Source organism: Nerophis ophidion, linkage group LG23, assembly GCF_033978795.1.
Source record: "Nerophis ophidion isolate RoL-2023_Sa linkage group LG23, RoL_Noph_v1.0, whole genome shotgun sequence".
NCBI lineage: Eukaryota > Metazoa > Chordata > Actinopteri > Syngnathiformes > Syngnathidae > Nerophis > Nerophis ophidion.
Window position 1 is genome coordinate 2,951,170 of NC_084633.1, and position 13,491 is coordinate 2,964,660.

General features: G+C 42.2%; 1 protein-coding gene across 2 annotated transcripts in view; it reads left to right on the forward strand.

Annotated features, from left to right (window-relative positions):
* The first annotated feature begins 1,826 nt into the window (after positions 1 to 1,826).
* aldh3b1 (aldehyde dehydrogenase 3 family, member B1) overlaps positions 1,827 to 13,491 on the forward strand; it is a 29,926-nt gene continuing 18,261 nt past the window's right edge. Inside the window, exons 1-3 of one of the 2 annotated variants that reach the window (XM_061885409.1) lie at positions 1,827 to 2,344; positions 2,434 to 2,544; positions 9,987 to 10,107. In XM_061885409.1, coding sequence (XP_061741393.1) covers positions 2,138 to 2,344; positions 2,434 to 2,544; positions 9,987 to 10,107 — 439 coding nt within the window. In that variant the 5' untranslated portion in view covers positions 1,827 to 2,137. Of the gene's footprint in view, positions 2,345 to 2,433; positions 2,545 to 3,616; positions 3,635 to 9,986; positions 10,108 to 13,491 lie in introns of those variants that run through there. The other variant, XM_061885410.1, reaches the window with a different exon arrangement.

Sequence of the window (13,491 nt, forward strand, 5' to 3'; positions counted from 1 at the left end):
ACAGGTTCGTGATTAAATATGTCATTGGGACCCGAAATCTTATTTAACGAAGACCAAGGATAGCTCAATGGTTAAAGCTGCTAGCTCCCAATCAAAGGGCACTGGGTTCAAATCCTAGGCAAGTTGATTGATAACTAGGAAAGCTATTGTTTTGTATCATAGTTTACTGAGACAGGTTATCAATTGAATATGTCATTGGGGCCCGAAATCTGTCCATAAGAAGACCAAGAATAGCTGAATGGTTAAACAGCTACCTCCCAATCAAAGCTACGGGGTTTGCCGCCAATGTATTTCTTGTAAAGTGTATAAAAACGAATATGGAAGCTGGACAGATGAGATGGCAAAAACCAACGACTTTCATGTGGTATTAGACAGAAAAGAGGAACTTTTTTTCTCCTCCATTTGAAAACGTGGACATCTGATTCCAATCAATGCAAGTCATCAGAATCAGGTAATACACCAACTTATATTCTTGTCTTCATGAAATATAGGAATCTATATGTTAAACATGCATGTATATTCATTAAAACACCTTCAACATGTGAACAAAAACGGCAAAATAAATAAATATAAATTATACACTGTATATATAAATGTATGTATATATATAAATGTATGTATGTAAATATATATATATATATATATATATATATATATATATATATATATATATATATATATATATATATAAATATGTGTGTGTACAAATGATTTGTGTGTGTATATATGATATGTGTGTGTATAAGTGATATGTGTGTGTATTTATATGTATATATGAGGTAGATCACCTCGACTTGGTCATTTACTAAGTAATTGATAAACGTTGAAAAACTTATTGGGGTGTTACCATTTAGTGGTCAATTGTACGGAATATGTACTGTACTGTACAATCGACTAATACATGTTTTAATCAATCAATCAATCAATCAATCAATCAATCAATCAATCAATCAAATCAATGAATGCCTACTGAGCCTATGGTGCTGTTAAGTGTTTGTGGCTCAATGTGCCTGTGATGAGGTGGCGACTTGTCCAGGGTGTACCCCGCCTTCCGCCCGATTGTAGCTGAGATAGGCGCCAGCGCCCCCCGCGACCCCGAAAGGGAATAAGCGGTAGAAAATGGATGGATGGATGTGCCATTTTTATTTAATTTTATTTTAATGTACTATTATTTAATATATATTATTGTTTTAGTTGTTTAAGAGATATTCCTGGCTCTGAATTTGCTCATTGCTATTTTTATGTTTTTGTGCATTATTTGTTGCCGTAATCAGGTTACTCATCAGTTACTCAGTACTTGTGTAGTTTTTTCACAACATACTTTTTACTTTTACTCAAGTAAATATTTGGGTGACTACTCCTTACTTTTACTTGAGTAATACATCTCTAAAGTAACAGTACTCTTACTTGAGTACAATTTCTGGCTACTCTACCCACCTCTGCTAACCAGCAAGCACAGTACTGTTTTTTTATTACTGTGTATTTGATAGGTGCCATATATATATATATGAAATACTCGAGTTGGTGAATTATACGCCACCCCTCTTCACCACGCCCCCGCCCCAACCACGCCTCCGACCCACCCCCGACCACGCCCCCATCCCCCACCCCCCCACCACCCAAAATCGGAGGTCTCAAGGTTGGCAAGTATGCCCACGGCATACCAGACTACAAACACTGTTCTAGGCCACCGTAGATTGGCTCCAATCGCCCGCCCCTTATTTTCATAACTGTGAATCGGAAGGCGTTTTTTTTATATTGTTTTCATTTTTATTTTTTTCACAAGCTGCTGGACTCGTTTTCCAAGATCCATCGAAAAGCGTCCCACCCCAAAAAGTAGAATATGTTCCCAAACCACCGCCCCTTATACTCCACCTCACACTGTCACCGGGGGCTCCAGGGTTTAAAACGGAAGGGGGCAAATAATTAGTTGGTAGGTACGTTAATTATTCCTTGTTGCACCCGGAAAATAATATTGGTGCAACTGATCATTTCCGCATTGGACTATCAAGCGTTAGAAGTAGAGGAAGTAACTCGCACTAAAAGCTTATATGACCAACGCCGCTTTTCTTGGTATTCAAGTGACAACCATGAGGGTAGTTTAACAACTTGCGTGAAGTTACCTGGGTTTTTTTTAATGTGTCAATATTTAGTTGCTCCCGTGGGTGTTTTACATGAAAGTATGGACTCCGAGAGGGACATTTTGGACAGACTGCGGCTGAGTTTCCGTTCTGGCATCACAACATCGGAGCAGTTTCGTTCTGCTCAGCTTACTCAGCTCATGTCCATGATTAAAGACAACGAGGAGGATATTTTAAAAGCATTGCACAAGGACCTTGGGAAGGTAACACTTATCACACATAGATATCATGCAGTACAGTACATACTTTTATTAAACTGTTGTCACTTCACTGCTTTCTTTCCCTGCGTCAGCCTAAATTTGAGGCGATTCTGGCCGAGATTGATATTGTGATCAATGAGCTCCACTATGCCATTGATAACCTACACAACTGGATGCAGCCGGAGTATGTCAGTAAGTCTCTGGTAAGTTTTCTTTAAACTTCAAGTATTTACGATCATTTGAAAACATCGTTGCACATCATAATGGCAGCTCCCCTTTCCATCTTAAAAAGACTGACCATACGTCCTCTTTTCGCCGGACATGTCCTCTTTTGCGGGACTGTCAGGGCGGGGTTTCTTAAATGCCTCAAATGTCCAGTGTTTTTAGTCAGGGTTGCGTGTATTTTGAATGTACTTTCAATGTACGTACAGGGTTAAGCGGGGTTTAAACCTAAACTAATTGTGAAGGTGTGTGCACGCAGCATCATTTGTGAGTGAGGGACATGTCAATCAAGGCATACTTGGTAAACAGCAATACAGGTCACACTGAGGGTGGCCGTATAAACAACTTTAACACTGTTACAAATATGCGCCACACTGTGAACCCACACCAAACAAGAATGACTAACACATTTGGGGAGAACATCCGCACCGTAACACAAACATGAACACAAAATAACAAATACCCAGAACCCTTTGCAACACTGACTCTTCAGGGATGCTACAATATACACCCACTCTACCCCCTACCGCCCCCCAACTGAACCCCTGATTAAGTCAAATATTCCACTTTGAAAAATATTGTTGGTGGAAAATGTTGCATATTTTGTGTTTTTTGACAAAAAGGGCGGAAAACAAACAAACAAAAAAACAACATAAAAAAACTAAAACATTTTGAAATGAGGAATAGATCTGAAGTTGATGTAGGGATTTAAGCATTAAATATAAAATGTATGTATGCCCTGGCACACCATTATCATCATTTCATGACCGAAGCAAAACACTTTTTACACTTTTATACTGAAAGAAATACACCTACAACTTATTAAATAAAAACATCGAACTCACGATTTTAGGCGATTCAGGCCGTGATTGATATTGTGATCAATGAGCTCCACTCTGCCATCGATAACCTACACAACTGGATGCAGCCGGAATATGTCAGTAGGTCTCTGGTAAGTTTACTTTAAACTTCAAGTATTTAGTTAGTTGGTTTTTTTTTTTAGTATTTAGTTGATTATTTCTTCAGTCAATGGTCAACAAAACAAACAAACTGTATGTCAGTAAGTCTCTGGTAAGTTTACTTTAAAGGCCTACTGAAATGAGATTTTCTTATTTAAACGGGGATAGCAGGTTCATTCTATGTGTCATACTTGATCATTTCGCGATATTGCCATATTTTTGCTGAAAGGATTTAGTAGAGAACATCGACGATAAGGTTCGCAACTTTTGGTCGCTAATAAAAAAGTCTTGCCTGTACCGGAAGTAGTAGACGACGTGCGCGTGACGTCACTGGTTGTAGAGCTCTTCACATTGTTTACACTCATGGCCATCAGCAGCTAGAGCGATTCGGACCGAGGAAGCGACAATTTCCCCATTAATTTGAGCGAGGATGAACGATTCGTGGATGAGGATAGTGAGAGTGAAGGACTAGAAGAAAAAAAAAGACGAGGGCGGTGGGAGCGATTCAGATATTAGACACATTTACTAGGATATTTCTGGAAAATCTCCTATCCGCTTATTGTGTTACTAGTGTTTTAGTGAGATTATATAGTCATACCTGAAAGTCGGAGGGGTGTGGTGACCGCCAATGTCTCTGAGGGAAGCCACAGAGGAGCCAAGAGAGTAGCAGCTGCCTCTTTGACAGCTGCAGGAGGAACGACACAAGCTCTGCTCATGTCTACGGTAAGAGCCGACTTATTACCACAATTTTCTCACCGAAACCTGCCGGTTGACATGTGGTAGAGAACCATGTTCGCTTGGCCGCTCTGTTCCGTATTAAAGCTTCACCGTCATCTTTAGGGAATGTAAACAAAGAAACATTGGCTGTGTTTGTGTTGCTAAAGGCAGCTGCAATACACCGCTTTCCACCAACATCTTTCTTCTTTGTAGTCTCCATTATTAATTGAACGAATTGCAAAATATTCAGCAACACAGATGTCCAGAATAGAATAGAATAGAAAGTACTTTATTGATCCCTGGGGGAAATTCAGAACCACAGTTTGCTCACAATAAACAATAATAATAATAAATAATATATGACATATATTATATATAATATATGAATAATATATATATATATATATATATAATACTGTGTAATTATGCGATAAAAACAGACTACTTTTTGCCGTGATCGGTGCTGGAAAAACATGTCTGCTACAACCGGTGACGTCACGCGCACGCGTCAGCACACGCGACGTTTTCAACAGGATACTTGGAGGGAAATTTAAAATTGCAATTTAGTAAATTAAACCGGCCGTATTGGCATGTGTTGCAATGTTAAGATTTCCATCCATCTTCTCCCGCTTATCCGAAGTCGGGTCACGGGGGCAGCAGCCTAAGCAGGGAAGCCCAGACTAACCTCTCCCCAGCCTCTTCATCTAGCTCTTCCCGGGGGATCCCGAGGCGTTCCCAGGCCAGCCGGGAGACATAGACTTCCCAACGTGTCCTGGGTCTTCCCCGTGGCCTCCTACCGGTTGGACGTGCCCTAAACACCTCCCTAGGGAGGCGTTCGGGTGGCATCCTGACCAGATGTCCGAGCCACCTCATCTGGCTTCTCTCAATGTGGAGGAGCAGCGGCTTTACTTTGAACTCCTCCCGGATGGCAGAGCTTCTCACCCTATCTCTAAGGGAGAGCCCCGCCACCCAGCCGCTTGCACCCGTGATCTTATACTTTCGGTTATGACCCAAAGCTCATGACCATAGGTCAAGATGGGAACGTAGATCGACCGGTAAATTGAGAGCTTTGCCTTCCAGCTCAGCTCCTTCTTCACCACAACGGACCGGTGCAACGTCCGCATTACTGAAGACGCTGCACCGATCCGCCTGTCAATCTTACGAACCACTCGTGAACAAGACTCCTCGGCACTTGAACTCCTCCACTTGGGGCAGGGTCTCCACCCCAACCCGGAGGTGGCACTCCACCCTTTTCCGGGTGAGAACCATGGACTCGGATTTGGAGACGCTGATTCTCATTCCGGTCGCTTCACACTCAGCTGCGAACCGATCCAGTGAGAGCTGAAAATCCCGGCCAGATGATGCCATCAGGACCACATCATCTGCAAAAAAGCAGAGAACTAATCCCGCGGCCACCAAACCGGAACCCCTCAACGCCTTGACTGCGCCTAGAAATTCTGTCCATAAAAGTTATGAACAGAAACGGTGACAAAGGACAGCCTTGGCGGAGTCCAACCCTCACTGGAAACGTGTCGGACATACTGCCGGCAATGCGGATCAAGCTCTGACACTGATCATACAGGCAGCGGACTGCCACAATAAGACAGTCCGATACCCCATACTCTCTGAGCATTCCCCACAGGACTTCCCGAGGGACACGGTCGAATACCTTCTCCAAGTCCACAAAGCACATGTAGACTGGTTGGGCAAACTCCCATGCACCCTCAAGAACCCTACCGAGAGTATAGAGCTGGTCCACAGTTCCACGACCAGGACGAAAACTACACTGTTTCTACTGAGTCTGAGGTTCGACTATCCGGCGTAGCCTCCTCTCCAGTACACCTGAATAAACCTTACTGGGAAGGCTGAGGAGTGTGATCCCACGATAGTTGGAACACACCCTCCGGTCCCCCTCCTTAAAGAAGTGGACCACCATCCCGGTCTGCCAATCCAGAAGTACCGCCGATGTCCACTCGATGCTGCAGAGTCTTGTCAACCAAGACAGCATCCAGAGCCTTAAGGAACTCCGGGCGGCTCTCATCTATCCCCGGGGCCTTGCCGCCGAGGAGCTTTTTAACTACCTCAGCAACCTCAGCCCCAGAAATAGGAGTGCCCACCACAGAATCCCCCAGGCACCGCTTCCTCAAAGGAAGACGTGTTGGTGGGATTGAGGAGGTCTTCAAAGTATTCCTTCCACCGATCCATAACATCCGCAGTTGAAGTCAGCAGAACACCATCCGCACCATACACTGTGTTGACAGTGCACTGCTTCGCCTTCCTGAGGTGGCGTATGGTGGTCCAGAATCGCTTCGAAGCCGTCTGGAAGTGGTTTTCCATGGCTTCCCCAAACTCCTCCCATGTCCGAGTTTTTGCCTCCGCGACCGCTTAAGCTGCACACGGCTTGGCCCCTCGGTACCCGTCCACTGCCTCCAGAGTCCTATGAGCCAAAAGAACCCGATGGGACTCCTTCTTCAGCTTGGCGGCATCCTTCACTGCTGGTGTCCACCAACGGATTCTGGGATTACCGCCACGACAGGCACCAACTACCTTGCGGCCACAGCTCCAATCAGCCGCCTCGACAATAGAGGTGCGGAACATGGTCCACTCGGACTCAATGTCCCGCACCTCCTTTGTGACATGTTCAAAGTTCTTCCGGAGGTGGGAATTAAAACTCTTTCTGACAGGAGACTCTGCCAGACGTTCCCAGCAGACCCTCACAATGCGCTTGGGCCTGCCAGGTCTGTCCGGCATCCTCCCCCACCATTGCAGCCAACTCACCACCAGGTGGTGATCGGTAGAAAGCTCCGCCCCTCTCTTCACCCGAGTGTCCAAAACATGAGGCCGCAAATCAGATGACACAACTACAAAGTCGATCATGGAACTGCCGCCTACGGTGTCCTGGTGCCCAGTGCACATATGGACACCCTTATGTTTGAACATGGTGTTTGTTATGGACAATCCGTGACGAGCACAAAAGTCCAATAACTAAACGCCACTCGGGTTTAGATCCGGGCGGCCATTCTTCCCAATCACGCCTCTCCAGGTTTCACTGTCGTTGCCAACATGAGCGTTGAAGTCCCCCAGTAGGACAAGGGAATGACCCGGGGGAGCACTTTCCAGTACTCCCTCGAGTGTACCCAAAAAGGGTGGGTACTCTGAACTGCTGTTTGGTGCGTAAGCACAAACAACAGTCAGGACCCGTCCCCCCACCTGTGGGGGGACATTAAGATTTCATCATTGATATATAAACTATCAGACAGCGTGCTGGGTAGCAGTGATCTTCAGTAGGCCTTTAAACTTCAAGTATTTACGGTCATTTGAAAACATCACTGCACATCATAATGGCAGCTACACTTTCCATCTTAAATAGACTGACCATACGTCCTCGGTTCCCCGGACATGTCCTCTTTTGTGGGACTGTCCGGGGTGTTTTGTGGTAGCCCGGAAGAGTCAGGGCTGCATGGGATTGTGGGTATTTGTTCTGTTGTGTTTGTGTTGTGGTACAGTGCGGATGTTCTCCCAAAATGTGTTTGTCATTCTTGTTTGATGTGTGGCGCATATTTGTAACAGTGATAAACTTGTTATACAGCCACCCTCAGTGTGACCTGTATGGCTGTTGATCGAGTATGTCTTGCAGTCACTCACGTGTACCAACTAAAGAGTTTTGCTGTATATATCACGCTGTTAATATGATGTTAAGTCAACAGCGATGACATGTGGTAAAAGGTGGTAAAGGCAGTGCTAACACGTAACCCTTATGGTATTGTTATCCTGATGTAAATCAGGACTAATATTTGGACAAAGCTTACCCTGGGACATTGTCGGGAGATTTGATAAGTATGTTGCTAGGGTGGGTAAGCCGTTCAAAGAAGGTGAATCTATTTAACGTGCATGTTAGAATTTTTAAGTAATCTTTTCTTGCGGCCCAACCTCACCCAGTGTCTGCATCCAGTGACCCCCAGGCAAATTGAGTTTGAGACCCCTGGCGTTTATGTATGTGACAGTATGTGACGTGTGTAAGTTTGTACGCTTGCTGTCTGTGAGACAAACCCGCGATATATCAAGTGTATATATATATCGCCCAGCCCTACTTGTACACATGTTAAACCTTTGCACCAATTATATACTCTATACAATTATACTTCCATTACATTTATATCCCACATTTAGTTTTTAATTAACATTGATCATAATATTAACTACTGTGTTGATTCAAGAGTGGTATATTTTTTCCAAGACATTGGTCTTAAAGTACCAATGATTGTCACACATCATTATCGGCGGTCACTCGGAAGAGTATGACGATCCTCCTGGTAGGGGTGTATCCCTTTATGGAGGATGTCTGTGCGTGACTTGGTTTAACGTGGGGAGACTTGACATAATTGGGTCAGGGTCCAGGGACACCCTGACGACTGGGAACCCTTTTCTGGTGCAGCCTCCTCAGCCATCGCAGCCGTTGTGGTAGTTCTTAAATCTACCGTATTCCGCCTGCTCCGCCGTTGAGGTCTTCACCGTATACCTGGCTAGGGGGCAGTCAGGCCTTTGCTAAGGGCCACCTGGGGTACCAGAAGTAAAGGGGTTAACCTCCTAGTGCCCCATAACCCCATAGAGGAGTCTCCACTGCCGGATGCACTTTAAAGCCATGCCCAGGACGATTGTCTCACGCACACGCACACACTATATGTGGTGAAATCTGTACTCTGCATTTGACTCATCCCCTTGTTCACGCCCTGGGAGGTGAGGGTAGCAGCGAGCAGCAGCGGTGGCCACATATTGTATAACGACAGAGCAAAAAGTTAATAAATGCCTTCTAAACCGTTCTCCGTTCATCTTTTAAAGAATTAATATTCGATAGATGTAACAAAACAGCTGCAATAGCAGAATCAATGTCAGCACACGACTCCGTGCCGCCATTGTTGTTTTAATCAACAGTCGCTTCAGCGCTACTTCATATCTATGAAATCCCACCCGGCGATCTTGATTGATTCATTGTTTTTTGCTATCTTGAAGGAGTTTGCAATGCCCTCGATCCCAGATCCTTGTGTGGAGCTCAGGGAACTACAAGGATCTGGCTAGAGTCAGGTTATGAAAATGCACGACATACTCTGTTAATATATTAATGGTCCATGTACACCGTAACATTCTAATCCAAATTATGATCAGATTAAATAAATTTTGCCCATGGACATGTAGCAACTGACTCACTTTCTAGGCAAGTCGCCAATCAACCACATGTAACTTGGGTATTTGCAAATGCTAGATCTGCATGTGCATAGAAAACGGCTTCCCTTCAAAAAGCCATTCAAAAGACTCAGTTCATTCGCAAACATCAGATCTCTAGTAGGGTTTTTGCAGATAAACCGATGCGATCAGATACCCGGTTCGAGAGGTGACCGGTGCAGCTACGCCGGTTCCAGCCCCCTCAATCGATAAAATTCGACTGTGAATCCCTAGGTTAATCGATTGTTGACACATAAACCAGTTATCGGCCCAAACTACAAATCAGTTGACAGTTTTTGTCTTTTAAAGTCTAACTGCACTTTTTGGGGAATTTGGCCTATCATTCACATTCATTATGAAAGACGTGACGATTGATGGTATTTAAAAAAAACAGCTTCCAACCCAGGGCGGGCACGGCCTGCCCAAGCTCGCCCATGACCTGCTGATACCTGTTAGCTACGACCTGCTGATACCTGTTAGCTGCAAGCCAGGGTGATTGTAATGTTGTATACTGTGTTTAATTTCAGGCCACAAAATTCGATGACTGTTTTGTGCGGAGAGAACCATTAGGGGTTGTGCTTATCATTGGACCATGGAACTACCCGCTGCAGCTGCTTATCTTACCCATGGTTGGTGCCATTGCAGCAGGTATGATGTTTATCAAATGGCTGTAAAAAGAACTCCTGACAAAAATCTGTATTTTGCTCTATTACAACTTTGTGTGGTCACAAAAAAGACAGCACACTTTCTTCCAATTATGATTATTTACATTGTAAAACATTACAAAGGACTTGACTCAGTAGATTTAAATGCACATACATGTAACTCACATAGTTAATTTGCTTCATTATTTTCACACTTCTACTTCTTGACTTCTACAGTTTACATGTACTGGTAACAGTTTGTCCAAATAAATATCAATGTAATATATTCTACTAGTTTAGTCATATCAAGGAAGTTGTTGGTTGCTACTCGTTTTTAAAGTACAACAACATGGCTCTCAAACCCATCGCTGGCATGCCGGGTAATAGGGCCTGACTGCTAAAGATTTTGGGGGGAATCAGGGAATAAAATACATTGATAATCGATATATGGGCTAATCTTACATGTTAGAATTGTTTAATAGTTTGCAAATATAGTGGCAAACACTTGTAGTGGTGCCTCAAACTACGAGCACATTGCATTCTACAACCACGCCTCGCCATTTGAAATACATTTAAATAAATTTACTCTGTATTTAATTTTGCCAAAACACCTCAATTATAACATTTAAATAGCCTTTGAGTATGAAAAACAACCTTTTAAATAATTAACAGTGTTATTATTATGTACTACAACAACTACATTGATTGATTGATTGATTGATTGATTGATTGATTGATTGAAACTTTTATTAGTAGATTGCACAGTACAGTACAAATTCCGTACAATTGACCACTAAATGGTAACACCCCAATACATTTTTCAACTTGTTTAAGTCAGGGTCCACGTTAATCAATTCATGGTAGTTCACAGTACAGTAGTTTCATGTAATAATGTAAAGTATTAAAGTAGACTGACCATACGTCCTCTTTTCCCCGGGCTGTCCGACCTGCCCGGGCGGGGTTTCTTAAATGCCTCAAATGTCCGGCATTTTGAGTTAAGGTTGCGTGTATTTTCAATGTACGTCCAGGGTTAAGAAGGGATTAAAAACAAAACAAATTGTGAAAGTGTGCACACAGCAGAATTCGTGACGAAGGGGCAGACACATAGAGAGCGAGGGAGTGGATTGATTGATTGAAACTTTTATTAGTAGATTGCACAGTACAGTACATATTCCGTAGAATTGACCACTAAATGGTAACACCCGAATAAGTTTTTCAACTTGTTTAAGTCGGTCCACGTTCATCAATTCATGGTACAAATATATACTATCAGCATAATACAGTCATCACACAAGTTAATCATCAGAGTATATACATTGAATTATTTACAATCCGGGGAGTGGGATGTGGAGGGGGTTGGGGGGCAGACACAAGAGGGAGAGTGGAGAGACAGACAGAACACAAGAGAGAAGTCAAAATGTAAATGCGATTTCACAGAGGATTTGCGGCAAAAGTATCCGTGTTTTCGTCCTGGCCGAAACACAAAGCAGGATGTGGCAAATAAAGGGGCCAACGATTTAAAAGCCCATATCGACACTACAAAGCACACAACAGCTGTGCAGGGGGAGAGCTCGTCTGCTGTTTTGTGTTTGAATTTGATTAACTTGTTTTGAGGCATTATTTATGTTTACATTATGTACAAGAGGTTATTTTGAATATTTCTACCACTGCACTTTTTTCCAAAACTATGAATGTTACAGAATATAAGTGTGACTTATTTTGTCATAAGGTCAAGCAGTGTTGGCATTAACGCACTTTTTGTGCCTTTTTAACGCATTGAAATCAGAAAGGACGCGTATTTTTTTTATTTTTTACCATTTGCGGCCCACTGCTAATGTTTTAAAGGCCCCCTCACATTCTAAAAATACTATTAAAATAAACAATAACATAACAGAAGTGAAATAACAAAGCTTAAAGGTGAAATGTAATTTAGAAAATGTTGCAATGTTGACTAATAAAACAAAGCTGTTTTTTTTTTCTTTCAAACTGTCATTGCTCAAAACATAATAATGAATCAAAACCAATGTTATTATGAATTATTGACCTATCCAAAGTTCCAAATACTTCACATGAAGTATTTTACTTTGAAAAATGTATTTGGTGAAAGATTTTGCATATTTTGTGTCTTTGCCATTAAAAACATAGTTTGGTTTGACAAAAAAGGGCGTTAAAAACAAACAAACAAACAAAAAAAAACTACAACATTTTGAAATGAGGGATGGATCTGAAGTTGATGTAGACTCCAGAGATTTAAGCGTTAAATATAAAATGTACTGTATATATGCCCTGGCACACCATTATCATAATTTTATGACCGAAGCAAAACACTTTCTACACTTTTGTACTGAAATAAATACACCTACATCTTATCAAATAAAAAACTAGAAAAAAAACTACCAGCAGCGGTAAAGTTCAGATCCATGAAGGAAAGAAGAAAGTGAATTAATGTTTATAACTGAATACATTTATATATGTATACAAATTTGTTTTCTTTTTTTATAATTTTTTAAAAATGAATTAAGTAACGTTTATGACAACCTTTTTCCAAAACACAATATAGAATGTGCGATATAACAGGACAATGCATACGTTTATAATTTTTTTTCAAAACGCCTACAAACAAGTGGGACCCCAAAAATTTACTGTGGAACCCCACATTTATGACTTGATGGGTCATAAATTCCTAGTGCCAACACTGCTGTCAACAGAGGAGAAAAAATGCTTTATTTAAATAAATATATTATTTATAAAGCAAGTTTGAGTATCATTGGCAATTTTTTTTACCTAGTCCCGGACTTGGCGTACTGCCCGCCTTGGCACGAATATACAAACCCTGTTTCCATATGAGTTGGGAAATTGTGTTAGATGTAAATATAAATGGAATATACTGATTTGCAAATAATTTTCAACCCATATTCAATTGAATGCACTACAAAGACAAGATATTTGAACTCATAAACTTTTTTTTTTTTTTTCAAATAATAATTAACTTAGAATATCATGGCTGCAACACGTCCCAAAGTAGTTGGGAAAGGGCATGTTCACCACTCTGTTACATCACCTTTTCTTTTTACAACACTCAATAAACGTTTGGGAACTGAGGAAACGAATTGTTGATGCTTTGAAAGTGGAATTCTTTCCCATTCTTGTTTTATGTAGAGCTTCAGTCGTTCAACAGTCCGGGGTCTCCGCTGTCATATTTTACGCTTCATAATGCGCCACACATTTTTGATGGGAGACAGGTCTGGACCGCAGGCGGGCTAGGAAAGTTCCCGCACTCTTTTTTTACGAAGCCACGCTGTTGTAACACATGCTGAATGTGGCTTGGCATTGTTTTGCCGAAATAAGCAGGGGCGTCCATGAAAAAGACGGCCCTTAGATGGCAGCA